A 22,852-nucleotide genomic window follows, 5' to 3' on the forward strand; every position below is an offset into this window, starting at 1 on the left:
TCACTTGGCTTGGTATGTTACAGCATCTTTAGTCCAGAAAAAATCAAGTTTACAGTATTTATGTTTTCAACAGCCTTCAAAAGTACAGTATTATGTTAAAATACACCATATGGAATATGTTGTGTTTCATTAATTTTAACCGTCTTGACCTGATTGTGAAATATGGACTTGGCAGGAAAAGGGTTAGGGTTATCCAAACATTTCAAGTTTGGGCCACCAAATTTTTACTGTTGATCTTCAAAATTGAAAATTGGTCATTAAAACAGACTACTGTCTAAACATTGAAAATTAAACCCTTTTGCAAATACAAATAGCACTTTTTGTTTGCAAGTGAAAAACAGGAAACAGAAACATGTACTTCGTTTTTTTTAGATGCGAGCAATACTATTTTTTATATTTATGCAAGAATCATTATTATCACTAGTGCTATTAATATTAATTGAGGTTTTGCCAGCTGATTCAACCTATCATCTGATTTCTCTTAAATATCACAGCACAGTTATTTCAGATACTAGGCCAGTTGTTGAAATGTCTATTTCGAGGGGTTTTAGCTAACTGACTGCTATGCTAGGTGAATTACCGTAGTGTTGTAGATAATGTGAGCTCAAGCCTCAAAAAGTAATGCATCACATTTAATGACACTTACTATACTGGCACATGTTGTTGATATAGAGATGTACTTGCACTGAAAGGCATTGAGCAGCATCAAGTTATTGCTATTTGGCATATTTAATGAATGATCATCTCAGGAACCCCTTGTCTAATAAACATTGACGTTTCAAGACTTTTTATCCAGTCGCCTGATTGTACAAGTCATCGTTGATGACACAGTCCCCACTTGTTAATGGGTACTTGATTACATGTCCTCAGAGAGGATAGAGTCCTCTCATTAATTAGGTCTGAGATAAAAATACTTTGATACAGATAGCGCTCAATGGCCAAGAAGACCTACATACAAGAAAGACCTACATATGTATGACATAGGTTAATGTCCTTGTACCAACTTTGAATAAAATCGGTGAGATATGCCTGAGTATTATGGCTCTGTACATGAAAAAATCATAACAAAATGGCTGCACGGCAGCCATATTGGATCGTATACATAACAAATTGACATGCATATGTATGACAGTAGTCAATCTCCTTGTACCAACTTTGAATAAATTCGCTTGATACATGTCTGAGTATTATGGCTCTGTACATGAAAACATCGTAATAAAATGGCTGCCTAGCGGCCATATTGGATCGTATCACAAAACAAATAGACGTACATATGTATGACATAGGTCAATGTCCTTGTACCAACTTGGAATAAAATCGGTTGAGATATGCCTGAGTTTTGGCTCTATACATGAAAAAATTGTAATAAAATGGCCGCCTGGCGGCCATATTGGATCGTATCACAAAACAAATTGACATGCATATCTATGACATTGGTCAATGTCCTTGTACCAACTTGGAATAAAATTGGTTGAAACATGTCTGAGTTATGGCTCTGTACATGAAAAAATTGTAATAAAATGGCCGCCTGGCGGCCATATTGGATCGTATCACAAAACAAATTGACATGCATATCTATGACATTGGTCAATGTCCTTGTACCAACTTTGAATAAAATAAGTTGAAACATGTCTGAGTTATGGCTTTGTACATGAAAACATCGTAACAAAATGGCAGAACGGCAGCCATATTGGATCGTATCACAAAACAAATTGATATGCATATCTATGACATTGGTCAATGTCCTTGTACCAACTTTGAATAAAATCGTTGAAACATGTCTGAGTTATGGCTCTGTACATGAAAATATCGTAATAAAATGGCCGCCTGGCGGCCATATTGGATCGTATCACAAAACAAATCGACATGCATTTGTATGACATATGAAGTAATCCTTGTACCAAGTTTGAATGAAATCGCTCCTTGCATCTCTGAGATATCTGCGTGAACAGACGGACGCACGCACGGACGCACGCACGGACATGACCAAACCTATAAGTCCCCCCGGACGGTGTCCGTGGGGACTAATAAGAGTCCACCTTATATCAGAGACAGACAGCAAAAAAAACTAAAGTATAGGCCCTGATGGCAGTTTTCTATGTTGGCTATTGATTAATATCTGTGTACTGGTATATAGGGGTGGGGTTGGGGGTGTCGGTAAGTATGAGCCGAAATTAAACATTTCTTCTGCCATTAGAATAGGACCTGTGCACTCACTATATCTGGTAGTATACTATGTACATCTTCCATACCATCCATGTATATTGTAGCTACAAGGTCATTGGCACTATTTTTTATCCAGGGCAAAATTCCTGTACAAAAACGTAGTGTGTGTTGTGTTGACCCCCCAAATTACCTTATTGAATCCATCTGTCAATTGAAATTACATTTTAGTGTTTGACTTCACACTGATTATACATGGTTACATTATAATTAAACCACTCAGCAGTGTACTAGGGGTATATCAAACCTTTTACTTCAGTCAAATCCAAATCAGTGTAATCCACTGGAAAAGGGGTACGGACACTACATGGGGGGTACGGACACTACATTTGGCCTATAATTCATCTATATTTTTTTAAATGGTGATTGTCTAAGATGAATGCATATATCATTCATCTATACCAAGTACTACAATATGTATTTTACCTTGTTTGCTGAAAGCCTAATATGGGTGTGGAATTAAATGGTGGGGTACGGACACTACATAAATTTCCGGAAAATTTAGGCCGAGTCTTTGGCAAATTCTTGAAAATAAAAGAATGGATGCTTATGACAGTAGAGTTTATTACAGTACTTAACAGGTACCTGCAATGGATTTTAACAACATTTTACAAAATAACTATACATTAGAACCAAGTTATACACTGGGTTAATTGTCCATAATGAAAAACGCTAAAAATCCGTAACGATGGGCTATTTTTGGATTTATTAATGGTATTAATCAACTGGTGAATAGCATACCATGGCGTTACTTACTACTTGTATTAGACATCCTTAAGACCACACAGAAAGAAAAAACATGTACCTTTACTAGAGTTTACATTATGAAAACAGCATTTTCTTAAAGTTGAAAAATGCAGTGTACCTTCGTAACAGTCAAATTTGACCATTTTCACACCACAAAAAATGCCATATCTTTGCCAAACATGGTCCGATTTTTGTAATTTTTGCTTTGATTTGCTCAGAAAATCTTACTCAAAAAGCTATCACAAGAGTAAATATATACTGTAAAATAGTTTTTTAGAATTTTTTCCGTAACACTCAAGAACAAAAGTTGGTACACTCAATTGTGAAAATGCCGATATATATATATATTTATATAATATATATATATATATATATATATATATATATATATATATATATATATATATATATATATATATATATATATAGGGTTTTTTTTGAAATTACAGTGCTCTGTGCTAAAAGTAGAGTGCTATAAATAATAACTCAGAATCTGTATTTAATGGTATCATGATAGTAGTCCGCAATTGTTTGTACACATTGCAACCCATCAAGTGTGTGCAACCAGATCTACTATCTGGTAGTGTCCCTATCTATTGAACATGACATGGTAAATACATGAAAAGACACTTTATTTTACAGCTAAGCCCCAGTTGAAACATTTGTCTTTATCTTCATACAGTTCCATATCCTGATAAACTTGTCAAATCAATTTTAAAATCAAACTAACACCAAGCAGGAAATAAGACCATGACTACAGCTAGTAAAGTTTTTCCATTACTATTGTCCAATTGGCAGGTGGAAAGAATGTCTGATTACTGATTTGCTGAGATCAGAGACTGAGAATACCGTGCATACAGTGTTAGACGCATAAATTATCATTGCAGGCTTTATTTTACTCCTGCAGCCAACTTTTCAAAGTTACCTATCAGGATGTCAAGTTATTTTCCACAAAATTTCATTCCCTGGCAGTGATCTGTTTGCTTCCCCTACAGCTTTTTTTCAATTTTGATTGTATAGTGTATATGCCTCATTCCAATTTTGTTTTTTGTTATATAATTGCTTATTTTTTTTCTTGATTTTTTTTTCAGTATTCATAGTGCCAGTCGTTCAGAAGTACTTTGTTGTACACCTCAGTCTGATACGTCTGAGGGTGAACTAGATCTCAGTGTGAGTTTGTTTTAAGGTAGAATGCGCCTCAGGGACAGATAGTGAGACTCGAACTTTTATAATTCTTTTGTGATCTTTCACTTGTGGGGACTCATTTTAAAACCCTTGGAGTGAGAAATATTTTCACCATCTTCACCGTCACCATCTATTTTTCCAAATAGGATTAATACAGGGATGGCGTCCATTTGAGTTTCAAAAATTCGTAAATGTTAGGTAATTCATTTCTCTATAGTACCAAACTTTGCACGACGACCCCTGAATTTTATTCTTGATTTGGTAAGAGAATAGTTGAAAGTTTCACTGAGAAAAGTTTGAGCAAAAGTTCAAGTCCTTCACTTTTGAGGCGCATACTACCTTAAAATTAATGTTATTTATTGAAGGAAGAAACTTTCTCCCATCATTGTTTTGTAATGTTTTTCTGTTTTTGGTTCTATGACACCACAATTTTAACACCTTGACTGAAAGGTGTGTCACAGTTACAAGAGCTCACTGCTGTCATATTCCTTTGCTGATTGAACACCAAGATGCTGCATTATGCTGCAATTTATGAGCATTTCTGCCATGGTTCACATCACAGCATAGTGCCATTCAACTCCTTGTATTTCTATTACTGTAGTATCTATCCTAGTTACAATTTTGAGATAGTACTGTTCTTTAGGCTGCACCGTTTCCGGGCAAGTATCTTTTCAAAATGGCCAGTATAGCCACATATTTATGATACCCCCATGACCATATTACTCATTTCTTATATTATATTATGAATGTTAAATTGTAAATTGCATTATGATTGATAATCAAGCAGGTCAGCGCTCCAAAGCTCATTACATATGCCTCTTCCTGAACTTAAAAGGCAACTCTATACTTTGCACATTGTCAGACAAAATGCCTACTATTCTTCTCACATAAAATTAAAGGCGAGGGGTTTTATGGCGTGACAATTTAATAACTGAGAAATATTTTAATATTCATCTGCAATGGTACCACTGTTGAAAATCAAATAAGTATGCTCCTTTTAAATTGCTATAGACAGTAATTATTTCAATTATCACCCATGAAGTGAAATAAGTGTTGGCCAAATAGCTTTTTTTCTCAGTTAAACTGACCCATATGAGCCCAAGTAGAACAATTGGTAAATATCATAAGATCTATCACTAAACTTTGGAAAGGAAATTTTTCAAGACTGCAGGATCAAAGATGTTGCAAGGATGGTTGGTTATCGTGGGTATAAGGTTCAATCATTTATTGTCTTGTATGTGCACAGTCTTTCAAAGAAATGATGGTGATTGCATGGAAGAAATGTGGTGCGAAAGGTTCGCAGACTGACCATGTACTGGTACATACATGTACTGCACATGAATGCTTAAAGCATGCTTAGAACTCTTTTTTTCCCCTCAGCTTTCACTCTCTGTGTTGTATTATTAATTTGCACTGCTTTTGTGATTTTCAGTCTTGTTCTGAACTTTCCTAACCTTAGTGTGCTCTTTTGAATGTGTGTGTTCAAATTGTTGAATCCAATACAAATTGTGTTGTATTTATGTCTTACATGCCTCGAAACTGAATGACTTAATCATTTGCTGATACCTGACTCAAGGGAACATCTTTAAAACATTCTTTTTTAAAATCAAGAATAAAAATTTGGGTTTACCATGGTATTAGGAAACAAATTGCCAACCATTTACCACAATCTGAGATTCAAAATGACCACTATCCCCGTGTTAAATCTATAAGAAAAAAATTAATTTTCGATTTCCACATAAATAAGATGCTTAAAACTTTATATAGTTCAAGAGTTTCAAAATGAGCCCTCACAAGTAGTGAATCTGAAATGTAAAATATGAGAGTCAAAAAATCTGTCCCTGAGGTGCATTCTATCTCAACACAAAGGACAAAAGATTTTATCACAATATGTGCAAAAAAGATAAATTGCTGTCGAGATCTGCAAATTAAGTCTAATTTTCGTGGTAGCTGTACATTTGACAGATTGAATTTGTCACAATGCTTGAGAAATATATAGATCCTTCAAAAGATGGCAAAACATGAGGACTCCATGTTCATTTTAATAAAGGCTGATATTCATTTTTTAGGCCAGGTAGAAAACAAATAGCTGTTTTAGTATTCTCTGCAAGACAGTAGAGATGTAGGGCAATTTTTAGAAATTTGTTTCTATGAATCAATTTCTTAACTGTGATGACTTTGTGACATTATTTCGAATACACTGATGTATAGTGCATGTATATAGTATATAGTGGCCCTGCGAAAAAAGGAACAATTGTTATTCTCCCTAAACATTTAATAAATCGGCTAGAATCAAGTGAATTGTACAAATACCTTGGAAAGCAATATCCAGACAATGTTCATTCCAAATAATTCAAATAAGTTACAAGGTTAGAAATTTCCTAACACTGAAGTTATTAATAAAAGAACATATTCTTCCTGCAGGGAGCAAAGAAAGCGAGAGATCAAGACAGGAAAAGACAACGGCAAGGTTTGTAAATGTTACTAAAATTAAATTTATTGTCAAGGATCACAAGGGGATCCAGAACAATGAACAAAGCAGCATGGTTTATTTGTTCTAAAATTTATTCTGAAATTGTGCTTTCCAACGGTGTGTTGTTATGTACTGTGAACATATCAGAATTTGTGTAAAAACAATATTTTGGAAGAAAGGTGACTCTCCATGGGGTAAGTGCATGCTGATGTCCCTTGGCTGACAACAAATGACAACATTGTAGAATTACATAGTTAACCCAAAATTGATATAGAGTGTGAAAACCAACATCAAAAAGGAATTCTTCTTTCTACTTGATAAGCATTTCCCAAAAGGTTCAAAATTAGAGAAAGATCTCAACAGAAATACTGTAGTGAAAATGCTTCAGCTACAGCTGCATGGAGAGTATGGCCAATACATGTATCATGGCATCCGTTACTGGGCAGAATGGAAAAACACTTCTTGATGAAAGTAGAATGAATGTAGAGTGTAACAAGCCCGATTGCCAACTTCATGGAGCTAGCAAGTCCAAAGGCAATGAAGCTACAGTTACAAATGCTGCCAATGATGCAAAACTATACATTTTTTTGTACATTGGCATAACTAACAACATATTAAAATCACACAATGCATATAGTGTTCAATCATTCCAAAATAAAGCATATGCGAACAGCGCAAAAATATCATAGTATGGCTGACATTTGAAATCTAAGGACAAACCATTTAAGATATTATGGTTGATCTTATCAAAAGCAGGCAATTGTTCCAGAAATGCAATCTTTGTCCAACCAAAAAGTTATTCATAGCAAATGCAGATACATGTCAGTCAAAGCTTTTGAACAAACATTCTGAGTTGGTCTACAAATGCAATGAAGCAATAAATTTTGCTGACTGTCACATCGGAAATGATGACATAAAATTTGCCGTTTTAATTTTATGTTGTACACAGCACAAGGCCATGATGGAGATGAAAATAGAAGTCTACAGCTGCAAGGTGAGCTCTTTAACTTTTCCATTCATCTAGGTATCCAAGTACAAAATGAACATTACTGGTATGTAGTTGTGCAATTATCCATCTATCCTGGCAAGTGTAATTTGGTATATAATGCAAACACATGAGCGGTACATGTAAGAGTGTTGCCAACATTAATTTGGTCTTCACAAGTACAAAGATTATGGTTTGGACTTGACCCATTTAAAATCAATATGTATGTGACCTGTGACCTATATGTATCATTCATGATACAAGGCAAACCTAACCAAGAATAAAACCCATCGAAAGTTTACATATCAGCTGTTACCTTCCTTACAGGGCGTTTCACCTAAGTACTGCAACTCAGCGTATGAGACAGACACAATTCACGTACAAAACATACGATAAGCTTGGGTATCATGACACATTTCAAAGCCACCGACTCATTGATTAATTACAGTAAACCAGCATGGAGCAGCTGCTCTGTCTAGACTGAGGGATACACTGTATCTACAATGTTTGCCTTTTTTATTTACTTTCTGCTGAAAAAAACTTCAGCTCTTCAACTCTTAGCTGAAATTGTAAAAAACAGTTACATTGTAGATTAAATGCTTTGAACTTTTGTCTCTCTGTCCAGACAGAGGCTGCTCTATGCTGTTTACTGTAATTAATAAATGATTCGGTGGCTTTGAAATGCGTCGTGATACCCAACTAAACGTTTGTTTTGTACAAGAAATATGTCCGTCTCAAGCGCTGATTTGCGGTACCTAAGTGAAACGCACTGTAGGTTGTATCCTGTATGATAAAAAAATAAGTGACACTGTACAGTAACCCTGGCTTTGATACACATACATTGGCAATACTTGTAACCACCAACATAGTCTCATAAACAGGCCGAATTTGACAATATTGTTAAATACTACCATGCCAACAGATAATACCGGTATATGGTGCAGTAATCATGACAAATTGAAAGTGGCTGCATCTTAATCAGTGATGTATAGAGCTTTCTATTGTCATCAATTTGATAGGCTCTTGTTTTATTGGTAAATATGAAAATTGTTGTATCAATGTAATTTGGTTTGCCCAAAAAAAATTAAAACTATTGTTTCCCATATCTGAATTGTTCTATCATGTCTGTCAGGATGACATAATCCTGTAAGTACCAGACTTGGTTATATTTTTATGGTTTTCCTAGACAGTTCATGGATCTTTATACACAAGAAATAGGGATAAAGAACTCAAGACTGTATGTTGCTCTCTCTGTCACACATTGGTAATACACTGTATATAGACCTCCTCATCTCTCTCAGTTTCATGAGATACAACTTTCAATGTTTTTGAGTATTTTTGTCCATTCTATAAAACACAATTTCTTGTTCCACTCGCAAACTCACGTCAAGATGATTGGTGTTAAGCTTGACACTACAACCTGCATGAGTGTGTTTCAACAAATATTATTGGTTCACATCTGAATGTTGTCTATACTAGAATATCATTTGTGAAGTCTAATTTTGCACATTGCACATAATGTGTGATGCATAATCATTGAGGTAGTAGCGAGAAGTCGCAACAAACCAGACGTCAAAGGGACGATGGTAGTGACAGTTGTTTGCCTACCATTGCCATGAAGCCAGTAGTGTATTTGTTTTACGAACTTGTGAACAAGGTCTTGATGTCTTTATCAACGGAATGGAAATGGTATACTAAGAGTTAAAAGTCCTTTGGAATTGTTTGAAAGTGTATGGCAATGTTGAATTATTGTTTATGGTAACGTAAGATTTGCATCATCTGCAAGTGGTCCACATATTCAAATTATGATGAAATCTACAATTTTGTATGTTTGGGGCAATTTTTGATAAAATAAATGTGTTTCTCAAAAACTACTCATCTGATAGCTTTGATATTTGGTACCAGTATGTAGGTTCCTACAGATGAACTAAATGTGATATACCGGTATTGGAATAATGATGAAATCTGCAATTTTGTATTTTTGGGGCAATTTTTGCCATTTTTTCAAAAAAAGTGCTCATCTTATTGCTTTGATATGTGGTATACAGGTTTCTAGGGGTTATCGTATTTGAATAATGATGAAATCTGCAATTTTGTATTTTTGGGGCAATTTTTGCCATTTTTTCAAAAAAAGTGTTCTTAAAACTGCTCTTCTGGTAGTATTTGGTATACAGGTTTCCAGAGGTTATTTTAATACAATACATTGAAATTATGATGAAATCTGCAATTTTGTTTTATTGAGGCAGGGCAATTTGTGCCATTTTTGGTAAAAATTGTTTTTTAAAAAAAACTACTCGTCTGATCGCTTTGGTTGACATATCTTTAGGGATGATCTTAATGTGATATGTTCAAAGTATGATGAAATCTTCAATTGTGTATTTTTGCAGCTATTTTTGCCACTTTTGTCAGACCATTGAAATGTGCTATCAAAGATTTCCACCTTCTTCATCATTACATGTGTCAAAAATAGTTATTCTCTACGTAATGCAGCAGAGCTGTATCGCCCGTTGAGTCGCATGTCTTCCTTTCATAATGGTTGCTGCATTGACATCCCTACGGGAGGCTTGGCTGTTATATTTATATTTGAACTACCACATTTTGTCCAATAATACAGGTTGCTAAGTTGTAAATTTATTCATATTTATTTGTAAGATTTCTGATTCTCAGGGATAAAAGGGGGATTTCATGACTTTAATGGAAGCTTAATGGTACATGTGACTTTGAACTAACAACGGCATTGACCTTCATGTACATGTTCGCTATGTCTTCAGGCAAAACTTCACAATTTTTTTCTTCTATCAACTTATAGTAGAACGTTCTATCTTTAATTTTTCAGAGGATCCTCCAGCGGCAAGTAGTGATGGTGATCAGAGATTGATTCGTAATGAAAAGAATGGCGTTGTCTACAGTTACTCCTTATTCCATTTTGTCTTCTTCCTTGCTTCACTCTACATCATGATGACTTTGACTAACTGGTACAGGTAATGAAGTGACTAACTTTATTTGAAATCCATCTCAAACATGAAATCATATTTTGTGTAAAAATGATCCTGCGTAGATTTCTAGTGATTTAATTTTGCTGAATTGCATCGGCACATGACTTGGTATTTAAATTTGCTGATTTGTAATAAAAACCCAGGAATGCTCCCTTATATAATACAGTCATCTAGCAAAGCAGTGATGACAGATTACTTTCATCTAGTGACAGAGTCCGTGTGTGCGCGTTTATCTCGATCCCTAGGAATGTTAAGCATTGCGTAGGCTCGACCACCTTATCCCAGTTTATGGAAAAGCCAAGTTGCTGAAGTAGATGTTGCAAGGCGTTAAAGGCTTGTTCGCACGCTAGTTTAGAGTCCGCGATGATTAGGAAATCGTCGAGATACACGATGACGACATCATACCCTTTCCCGCGCATCATTCTTGTAATACTTTGCGTGATGCGAGTGAAAATTTCCGGGCTCTTCGCTGCACCGAATGGAAGGCGTGTGTCGACCATGTATGTCCAAGTTTTGTGCTGCGTAAATTTGTAACGTAGGCCCGTAGCACGCTGTGAGTCAATACTTATGGGTACAGAGCGATAAGCGGATTTCAGGTCAACTTTGGCCAGGTACGATCCTGGCTTGCACATAGCGACAGCGTGATCGATAGTTTCATATTTGAACGAGTTTGTAGATGCATATGAGTTCACGCTTTTGCCGGTAGGTTGGCTGCAATCGTGAATGAGTCTAACCTTGTTTGATTGTTTCTTGGGTATAGCACCGAGGCTGCTTATAATGTGCGGTTTACTGTTCGTGATCTTGTAATTTCCTGCTGATATCTCGTGTAAAATTTGTTGTTCGACCGCCTCGCAGTAAGCTGGATCAGTGCATGATGCATAGTTCGATCGTTCCACTTTTTGAAGGGGGGTGCCAGGGTCGATGATGTCGAAACCATATTTTATGCCGTTTAGAATGAAGTCGCGATCCATGTCGTATTTGAGTTCGTTTTCCCATTTTTCCAGGCAATCAGTCAGAGGGCTAGCTACCTTATGCTAGGCTTGACCACCCAGTTCTTGGCTGAGCAGCGAATTTTGGCGGTGTTGTGGGTGGTCTTTGCGGCAGCCGTCCTCTATGCACACGTGCGTGAAATGGCAGGAAGTGCGGTTGCAGCCGGCTGGTTTTTGGAAATCAAAGCAGATTTCGGTTTCTCGTGTGACAAAGTTGCGGCGCGCAGTGTCCTTTGTAGTGTTTTTCTTGTCCTTCGTAGTGTTTTTCTTGGGCGTATTTCCGTTTGCCTGTCGTTTATCAAGGTGATACAGTGATAAATGGAGGTCCAGGGAGCCCCATGTGATTGAGTCCGTCGCCTGTTTCTTGCAATACTCGTGATCATACGCTAAAACTGATGATGTCGTAAAAGATTGTGCATAATCCCCGATGTTAATTGTGTGATCGAGGTACGCCAATGTGTCCTTCGTGGATATGCCGCGGTTAATCAATGTCTTTAAGATTCGGGCGTTGGTTGATATCCACTGAGGAAGGGAAACTTGGTCAGGTTTCGGTCTACGCTTGGCGGTCCGCATAACTAGCTTCATGTCCCCTTCCGCTGCTAGTTCCGTCTCGTCGGAAGAGTCCAGCGAAGCAGTCTTTGTGGTTATATAGTCCGGAATCAGTAATGGTTTACGCTCATCCTTCGTTAGATTTTGGGATGTGATGCGCTGGTCCGATACAATGTCTTTTAGCGCGTCGTTGCTGAAAGCTTCGAGGAGTTTGTTCAGCTCTTCATCTTTGGCAAGGGACTTTGTAGTCGCCCCTGATGTTTCTGTCCCGTGTGTAGGTTGGTCTTGAGGTGCCTGTTGTTTTGCCGGTTTTGCGTCTAAGTTGTTCCATGCCCAGCGGAGCAGTCCGCGTTGGCCTATAGGCAGTTTAAGTCCGATGATGTCTTGATTGTTGAGCCGCTTCAGGACATCGGTTGATGGGATGCCTTGTGTAGTTAGCACGTCATGTGTATCCTCCGTTAGGCCTGCTGCCTCACACCATTCGCGGAAACTTTGTGCTTTGTCTGACATTGTTGCTATTCGTTGGCGGGAACAATAGCTTTGTGGACAAACTTTATCCACATGTGAACGCTCTGAGGTCGAAGCCAATACTGATTAACTATTAAGTGGCCTCGTCCGGAGACCGTCCCACTCACAGCCTCGAACCCGGCCCATTTAAACTACAATAAAACAAGTATTATTGTTCACATAATACAGTCATCTAGCAAAGCAGTGATGACAGCAAATTTCGCTATTTTCAAAACTTGATGAAAAATATTTTGTATTAAATTCTTTGTAGAATTATAAACTTCACATGGGCAAGATTCTCTAAAACAATCTCACTTTTTACATTTCATCTTTTTGATTTGTTCTAAGAAAATTTCTTTCTTCCTTGTTAGAATAAGTCCTTGTAGCCTTGAGAAATGACTGGTATCATACAGTTGTCCAAGATCTTACCCTGGCAGTCATATTAAAGTAATATATATTGTGAAACTTAAAGTTTGAAACTTTTCCAAAGGATTCTTCAAACCATTCTTTTTCATTTCCAAGAAAAAACGCAGGGATCACCTTGCAAGCTTCAGCATTAGAGAAACAAATTGCCCAAAACTATATTGATTTGTAAAATGCAAATGGTCACTATAGCCCTATGCTAGCCTTGTTTGGGAAAATTAGACTTTTTAATTTCACAAAATCGCAAGATGGTGAAACTTCGGTTGTTCAACAGTTTCAAAGTGAGTACACAACAAGCAACAGTCAGTGGATGTATAAAACTTTGAGAGGTCAAATTTCTGACCCTAGAAACATTTTACCATTATAACATTTTACGATTCAAAAATATTCCATACTACAAAGATTTTCCCAACCAGTTGAAGTGCAGGTATCCCAGTGATGTTCATTACCTTTGACCTCAGATTTCTTGTTTTGCTCATTCTATATTTTGGTGTTATGTTTGCGGGGTTCACAACAAATGCATTGAAATGTAGTGTTATAAAAATAATTAGGCTCATATGCTGCACAAAACAATGTATAATTGTATTCTGCACCAATGGTAGGTAAAGTCTGTATTACAATATTGTAAATGCTTATTAATTTCAGACCGGAAAATGCAACCTTTGAAAACCTAGTCAAGACAATGGAAGCAGTGTGGGTAAGAATAGTGTCAAGCTGGGCATGTCTCGCAGTTTACCTCCTTCATCTCATAATTCCTTGCATTTGTGGCCCAAAACGCCGCTCAGGACAACAACAACAACAACAACAACAACGTACAAGTGAAGTGTAAACCCTTTCAATGCAAAGAAGACACATGATAAGTGAATGTCGCTGATGTCACCTTAGTTTTAAGAAGAAAAATATTAAAATAGATGCAATCAATGAGGTCACCATATCAATAGATTTTGACATTCACAAATATTTATTTTATACTCGGTGCTCACAGATATTTTACGTGAGTGAATTTGGAAATGAACAATACAATTCAGGAATTTTTTCTGGTAATGATTGTTGTATACACATTTTTATACTTGATACCATTTTATTTCAATTGAGTATTAGTGTCTTTAACATGAATCATATCCAGAAAGAATTTTAGTGTTTTTACAATTCAGATCAGTCATGAAGTCTTTCAATATCAAATTTTTTTTCTACCAACCTCTTCCAACTTGTGTATATTTGAAACTAATTTTTATTACTACGAGAAGCGTTCCACACCATTTCAATTAGGCCAAAAAATAACATTATATAATACTGAGCTGCCAAGCATAAGGTCAGTATAAATTTTCACTAAAACATCATCTGTCCTGAAGATTTTGAGTCATTATCGATCAAAGTATTTAAATAGCAGGGAAACATACATTCAAACTGATTACAGTGGTTTGCTTTGAAGCATTGGCATTACGCGAACTAGACATATTGTCTATATCGAGTTGTTGCCAACACTGTCAGGTGTAATTATCAGCTAAGTGGTAATATGAGTAGATCATGAATGCAAGAATTAACTCGGCAAAAGTTGAAACATTGTCTTGTAGGAGGTCAGACATCGTCAAAAGAACATCCCTGCACACTTCCGTACACATTCCGCTAAATGTCAAAGTCATATCACTTGCTTTCAGGTGTAATTGTTTTGAATATACGTCTGACCTCCTGCAAGACAATGTTTCAACTTTGGCAGAGTTGATTTCTCTGTGATCGACTGGAATTACTGCTCAGCTGATAATTACACCTGACAGTGTTGGCAACACCCCAACTTAGACCATATTTCTTGTTCGCGCAATGCCAATGTGTTAAAGCAAACCACTGTTATATCTTTACATCATGGACTTGAACTTGAATTGTCTGTGTATACCTGGTTACAGCTGAATGGAGTGTTTCTGAGCTGCCTACAGCAGATTCTAATATAACTCTCAGTGAGTGTGAAAGTCGACGTCAAAGGCCAAGCAGCTGTAACTTTAGATTTTTTCACAATTTTGTAATGTCAGCTAAAGTTTCTTGGTCAGCTCAGAAAAGCATGTTGAAAGACACAGTAGTGGGCCTGTCAACACAGTCTGCATTTTACATGTAGAGATGTAGTGAAGACAAGCTAAATAATCGGTGGTTTGACATGCTCTTAGGAGTAGGTTTGACATGCTCTTAGGAGTAGAACAAGAACTTGCAATAAGCATTTAAAACAAAAATAGTGAAAAAATCGTCAATAGCTGTTGCTGTAAGTGTAAGTTACCTGAAAGTCAAACCAGAAAGGGGGGTTAAACAGTAATAATATGTTACAAGCAAAACTCTGAATATGGCACCTCCAAAGGCAACATTTATTGTATTGTTTCTTTTGGTTGGTCTATACAATATGTAGATACAGATACTGAATTGTTTTCATGCAAAGGGTTTGTGATTTCACACTGCACCACGCCGACCTTGTCAAAACGTTCTTAGTGGATGATGCCAGCCAAGGAATGCACAGTGCACAGCATAATTGTATTCACATTGTATCAGCATGTCATTTTATCAACGACGATTGCAGCTTATGAAGGTTAGGTAGGGCCGCTCACTGCATGGACAGTTACAGTGTACACTGCTGCTGCTTTACCGAGACAAAAATGATAACAATGATACTTTACAATCGCTGTGGCTGAAATCACCAACTGCTGTGTTGAGCTCATTCATGCCACTCACTTTTTACAGGTGTGATATGTAAATGTATTGTGTGCCATCCATGCCATTCATTTGGCTTTGATTGGCTGTTTTCACTCAATCCATGCACAGTAACATTTTATTTTAATATTTTAACTTGCATACCACTCTGCGGGCATTTAGCACATGTGATAAAGTAAACAAATGCAATATTAGCTACTTTTCAAGCACCTCTGTTTGGTGTCTGGAGTTTACAAAGGGAGCTCTGATAACCCTGTTTAAAAGTTGCCCATTCTTCCTAATGTGCAGCATCTTGGAAGCTGTTATCCAATTGGTTGGCTGAATCTGACCATTATAATTGAATAATACAAATAGACTCCCTAAGTTGCTGTGAATAGTGACAATCGACCAATCAGATATAACCTTCCGAACAGCAGTTCTTCCTGAAAAGACCATCACCTTTAGATGTCATAGGAGCTCTTAGCTCCGGCATTAATAAAAAGCAGACCCTCCAGGGCTATGTCACTTTGTAAGATAATCAAATGGTGGGGGGGGGGGGAGTTTTATGGTTGTATTCTTTAGTCTTGCCTAAGATTTTTCTTGAAATAGATGTATAAATACTATAAATTTTATCTCCTGATAATGGTTTTAGTCACAAGCTTTACATATTTTACATGAGATTAATCAATGCATACAATTGAGGTATAGGATGTTTCTTACAAATTCACTTGGAATCCATATGAAGCAAATTTATAGTAGGGACTACACACATTGTATTTATGTGTCCATTAAGATATGCATCAGTCATCTTCATTTATCGGATATTCCTGGATTTCTCTGATAATGGTGCGAGAGTACCACAACATTACAACTTACGTATGCAATCAAGCGGCTATTTTTTTGAAATTTATTTTGCGTCTCATCCTCCGGATATACTCTAGATTCAAGAATTAAGTACAGTTTTTGAAGTTAACCACATCTCAATATATATTTGTACTCAAGATTTTCAATTTTGTTGGAGATCTCAAACTGTACAGAATGAAGAAAATTCTTTTTCTTAGCTCTCAGACATCAATGCAATAAGAATAATAAGAAACAAGTCATTTTCCTGATACAAATTTCATGGTAAGGCAGGGTACAACTTCCATATTAGAGAAGGATATGATTGCCATATTAGGGCAGGATACAATGCAACTTTCATAAAGGGGCAGAAGAACAATCTAAAAATGAATATTATTGTCACTATGTATTCTGTAACTATGCCCATTGGTCATGATTGCCATGAAGTGAAACTAGGCATAGGAGGTAATTAGCGTTTCTGATCTGCTTTCAAGAATTGTAGGTACCCATTCTTAACAAAATGAAATGCAGCTTACAGAAATTTGCATTTCATAATCATGTCAATTTTCTGAATTTGAAGGGATTTTGGAAACACTGGAAAGTACATGGGCATAAATCTAAGTCAAGTTTATAATATATATTACAGTGTAATTGACCTGAAACATGAAACTGTTCTGATGTCAAAGTATGAAAGGCAAAAACATTTCATATTTGAGGGATTAGATAGGAGTACTGTAATTGCATGTGTATCGAGAAGACATTTTGCAAATTTTGATGATAAAATTATGAAAACAGGAACCAGTGGAATGAAAACATATCAATCATCTCATATCTCGTGAACCATTTGTAAAGTAAAAGCCTTAATTCTCTTTAATTTACCATTGTAGACAGCATGCATGCATACAGGCCAAATGTAAAATACATGTATGTACATAGACTGCGTGCATGCTTATGGGCCATCTCTAAGCAGGCATGTAGAATGCCGTGCATGCTTACAGGCTAGCGATAAGCATGCCTGTAGAGGGCTTGCATATTTACAGGCCAGCTCAGGTTTAGTGACCCTAATATTACATCATCATTTCTGATGCTTTTTTAACAAAGCATGCTAAATAGTGCAAGCATAAATAAGATGATCATTCATATTAATATATTCTTATCTGCAATTCGCTTGACAAACTATTAAATTATTAGCAATCAAGGGCATATGATAATAAGGTTATTGTTAATATCACTCCTTTTAAGGTTGCAATTTCCACTCTTGTTGACTGCACTGTCCCTTTTGCAATCACATGTGTTGAAATACTGTCAAGAGCAAGCTCTGTTTCAAAACTGTGATCAAATCATGACAATGTTATTTCTAATTTTTATGAATTAAATATTCACATTAATGCCTTCTTTCACATTTTACACAACCTTACAATGATGATAAATTTATATTGCTTGGGTAGACGAATTCATCACTTTTTATAACTTTGAACAAACTGAATATAATTGGAGATAAATATTATTTTCTATGTACAATTTTAGAATTGTAAAAAACAATTAGGTTTCTAAATGTTGATGGATAATTTAATGATTACATGATAATGACAATTTAGTATCAAATACTTAGGTTTAATTTCATCATGGTATATATGTATGATTCCTAAGTCAATATCATTGAACTTTTTTCACAGGCATTTACAACAAATTATAGATTTTGGAATTTTCAATGCAGAAGTAAAGTAGTATCCCGCAATGTTTTAGTTTTCATCATCTGTGTATTTTGATAATATTAAAAAGTATTGTATGGTATTAAAATCTGAATTGCATATCATTAAGTATGGGCATTGGTATAGTCAGCATTTCCCATGTAAAAATTTATGGAAAAAAGATAGTTGTAACTCTTGAAATTTGTAGGCGTAATTTAAGGCAGTACGCACCTCAAAAGTAACAAACTTACTTGAAACTTTTTTCAAACTTTCCTCAATTAAATGTTCAACAATACACTTACCAAATCAAGAATAAAAATCAGCCGGGGGTCACCATGCAAAGTTTGGTACCAGAGAAACAAATTACCTGACATTTACCAATATTTGAAATTCAAAATGGCTGCCATCCCTGTGTTAACTCTAGGGGGAAAAATGAAATTTTCAATTTTCAAAAAACTAAGACGGAGAAAATTATTCTTACTCCAAGACTTTTAAAATGAGTCCCAAGAATTGTAAAAAAAATCAGTCCCTGAGGCATATTCTACCTTAATGAGCAACAATATCGTAAAACTCAAATCTTGCCAGGTTGAAGTTAAGCCAGACAATTTAAAATCTTCTTATTGATGTTGAAGGATTTGTTCAGATGAAGATGTTGTGATTTGTATTAAATGATAATTGTCTTTGTGAAGACCTGCCTTAATTTCTTGTAGAATACTACCTCGTATGAATAGAGAACATTTTTCACCAGTGGGTTAATGATGTTTAGCAGTATGTGATTGCTAGATAACCCTTTAAGTGCAATCATTCCATCAGTCACTGTGATACTCTGACTAAGCTGATTTACATGTACCTCTGTATGTTTGCATTTAATCACTAAAAGGAATAATTTATCTCGCTAATAAATAGTCCTTTTGCTTGCTACTAAATAGCTCTTTCTCACTTTTATATAGATGGAAGTTCTGTCATGTATTTTATGATGTCTGTGTTGTTAATCTGCATGGGTGACTATTTTTGTCAAGGTATGCATCTGCTTCCGATTGTTCTTTGAGTGTAGTACAAGCTTTGTACCAGTCTCCATTGTTAACAATGAGCATGCTCAGAAAGATAAAGTCATCCTTTGATTCAGATTCAGACAATTTATGTGTCAATTCATATGCTAAAACCAGTGTGTTTACCTCAGAATGATGCGTATATCTTCAAGTTGCAGTCTTACAATAATAAATAATTGTTCTAGGCTTCATTTAGGTGTATCTAGTCGCTAAATTTAGTATGTCTCAAGTGAGCTGTAATATATCAGAATAATGCACAGTTATTGTCGTATGTGAATTTCAAGTAATCCTAACGTCTTTCCAAATATTTTTTCTCAACAAGCTTTGAAGGGCATAAATTTGTGCTACCTGAAAACATTTGTCAAAGATCATAGAAATGTACACATTCACAATGACCGACAGCCATCTTGAAAAGTCTTTGTAGGCTGTCCGAAAATTAAACTAGTAGGCAATGCTGTATAATGCTACATTCAGGGATAAAACACAGTAGTTTCAATTCCTCCAAAACTGCAAACAGGAAGAGATTAATCTGAGTCAAGCCTAGTCTAAATTACCGATAAGTGCACAGTGTCTTGTTGCCAGATGATAAAATCTTGTAAACATCCTACTTTGTAAATTGTAAGCAGTGATAAGTATTGTGTTGTGAAACTGTTTACAGGAAAATTTGTTCCGTTATCATCAGTGATAAATAGAAGTGGAAATAAAATATCAATTTCTAGACTAGATCTAACTTATGACCATTTTTTATTTTTGAATGAGACAACATTTTACCCGCTGCCTCCCTGTATTATGATTAGAATACAGAGTGCAAACCTCGCAAAGACAACACACCTTGTACAATATTCAAAGCTTTTTTGTTAACAAATAATGAATTCTGTGCTGGTCCATAATTCACTTAGCCTAGATTCTATTCGTCCGCTTGCCTCCGTACCTCCGACCCACTCCCGTCTAGTCTCGTGAGCAGTATTTCGAGCTGGAGTTGTAAAAACTGCTCATTTGAATGTCAATGGTCGCCAACTGAGACCGTGATGTCACTAGCGTCCCTTTCAAAGTCAATCACTGAAAATGACCCTCTCATGATTGGCCTATGACTTGGTTAGGCAGAGCTAATTAATATGACGTCAAATATGTTAATTACATGTACTATGATTTATACACACGTATAGGCTGTGCAAACAGGGTGAACACCATGCACTTAGGCATGATTTTTCAAAGTAAAACAAAAAGCTGTTTGAACAAACAGGTCAAAAAGGCTGGGAAATTCTTCAAAAGTTACGGCTAATGGAGCCACAGGGCTTATTGAACTGAAGATTTATACTATCAGACTTTTTTATCATTTTCTCCTTCTGAAAAACTACACACTTGGTGATTTAGGAATACAGGAACAATATATGCAAATAATCAAGTTTGTTGCAGCTTTAGGCCTATTGCAGCTTTAGGCCTAAACTTGGTTAATATTCAAGTGTAGTGTAAAAACTTTTCAAGATACAATAATGAAAGTGTTTGTACATGTGTCATCGAATGAATAGACTAATAAACGGATAAACTGTCGATCAATCAATCAATCAATCATGAAGCAGTTAACTCTTATAGTGAGCTGAAATCACATATGCGGCAGTATAACCACAAACATGTTTTCAAAGTGTACAACTTGGTCAATTCATTTGCAAGAAATATCATTGTGACGCAATGCTAATAGAGGTGATGTCATGATGTAATGCTGGGAAAACCAGATATGCCAAGTTCTGCGTAAAACCCAAAAACACCTTCCCTCACTTAAACTCCATCGACTAATATTGATCAGAGTTTGATTCTCGGGAATCAGAAAAATCATTTAAGTGAAACCAGAATATTTTTGAGTCCACGTCCTCTCACTTAACAACTTAAACACTACAGATGTTTATTCTTCATAAATCTTTCAATGGCATTGTTAAATTAACTTATTAATAATGTAGTTTGTAAATAGTGTAGCACATATTTATGGAATGCTTCATTGTTCAAGTTTAGTCATATTGGCAAGGATTTGCAACCTTATGTCTTTGTATTTATTAGTTATTTATCTATTTATGATTATGTAAATATATCAGGCTTTTGTATCATTTTCACATTTCAGCATTTTTCTCTGTATTGTGTTCTTTTTAACTTCTAACACAAGGTTGAATTCGGGAAGGAGTCACAGAATTGTGTGGCAAAAATGTTAGGCGAATAGAAACTTCAGTTATGTGAAACAGTTTCCAAATATGTCTTACCATTGCTGTGCTGGTGGGGTACGCTACCATCAAGATCAAGTATAACTTCCTTTTTTGCTTTTTTTCATTATTTCATCTTGGTATCATTTTAGTACATCAGTCACGGTTTAGGCATTACTAAATCAAGGTTTTTGTTGATTTAAGGTAGTGTGCGCCTCAAAATGAAAAGATTAAACCTTTGCTCAAACTTTCCTCAATTAAGCTTTCAACCATTCTCTTACCAAATCAAGAAAAATCTCAGGGGTCACCATGCAAAGTTTGATACTAGAGAGACAAATTACCTTACATATAATACGTACTGATTTTTGAAATTTGGAATGGCCGCCATCCTTGTGCTAACTCTATGGGGAAAAATGAAAGTTTTGATTTTCAGAAAACTACGATGGTGAAATGTTTTCTTTCTCCAAAAGCTTTAAAATGAGCCCTCACAAGTGGTAGATTAGAAAAGAATTGTAAAAACTTGAGAGTCCGGATATCTGTCCCTGAGGCGCATTCTACCTTTAACTGGAATACTGCAACATTGTTGCAAATTTGAACTCATTGACAAAGTCACTGCATAGCCAGCAGCTTTAATCCTCATGTTACCAAGTTGAATACTGTTTACATATAATTTCAACCTGTGACATCTGCAGTTATTTTACAAATGCTGGTTGAAAGCAACATGACATCAAAGTGTAATTTTGGTATTTCAACAGTAAATCTATACACAGAAACACAAACATGCATTGGCAGTATGATGTGCAACTCAAAGCCAATGCGATTGGTAGTTCCAAATACAAGCTTTGAAAGTAAAAGGCCAGCTTTCTTCCAACCCCGGCTTTCAACTAGTTCAATTACATGATTGTGGATAGCAGTAGAAACCCTTTAGAATGAGGATTACAGTGGTTATCAGTGATTTTGTGTTGGAAATGTGTAATTAATAGAGATATTAAATTTCATAAAGTAATATCAAGTTTTTGACTTAGTTTTTATCATTAATACCTAAGTTGAGGTTTTCTACCCCAAATATGTACTCCCTTCATCATTCAAGTAAACTTGCTACCACACTAATCTACTGATTCTCTGCTTTTTGAAAATATGTATTATGAGATAGTTTTCATGTCATCTTTGATAAGAGTGGTGCTTTGAAAACAGTACGTCGGTTAAGGTGTAGCGCCACCTTAACTGAGATGCAAATACTAGACAACATTCACTTCTGTTGTGTCATAGACTGAAAAATTCAGTCGTGTGCGGGCGCTCTGGCGCATTGCGACCTACGACCATGTACTATCAAGATACA

At 35.9% G+C, this 22,852-nt stretch overlaps 1 protein-coding gene across 2 annotated transcripts in view; it reads left to right on the top strand.

The window, feature by feature from the left end:
• LOC139121578 (serine incorporator 5-like) overlaps positions 1–22,623 on the top strand; it is a 39,696-nt gene extending 17,073 nt beyond the window's left edge. The window contains exons 9-13 of one of the 2 annotated variants that reach the window (XM_070686600.1): positions 4,062–4,140; positions 6,580–6,625; positions 7,578–7,622; positions 10,450–10,594; positions 13,723–22,623. In XM_070686600.1, the coding sequence (XP_070542701.1) occupies positions 4,062–4,140; positions 6,580–6,625; positions 7,578–7,622; positions 10,450–10,594; positions 13,723–13,906 (499 nt within the window). In that variant the 3' untranslated portion in view covers positions 13,907–22,623. The remainder of the gene's footprint in view (positions 1–4,061; positions 4,141–6,579; positions 6,626–7,577; positions 7,623–10,449; positions 10,595–13,722) is intronic. The other variant, XM_070686601.1, reaches the window with a different exon arrangement.
• Positions 22,624–22,852: the final 229 nt, after the last annotated feature.

Source organism: Ptychodera flava, chromosome 21 (genome assembly GCF_041260155.1).
Source record: "Ptychodera flava strain L36383 chromosome 21, AS_Pfla_20210202, whole genome shotgun sequence".
Lineage (NCBI taxonomy): Eukaryota > Metazoa > Hemichordata > Enteropneusta > Ptychoderidae > Ptychodera > Ptychodera flava.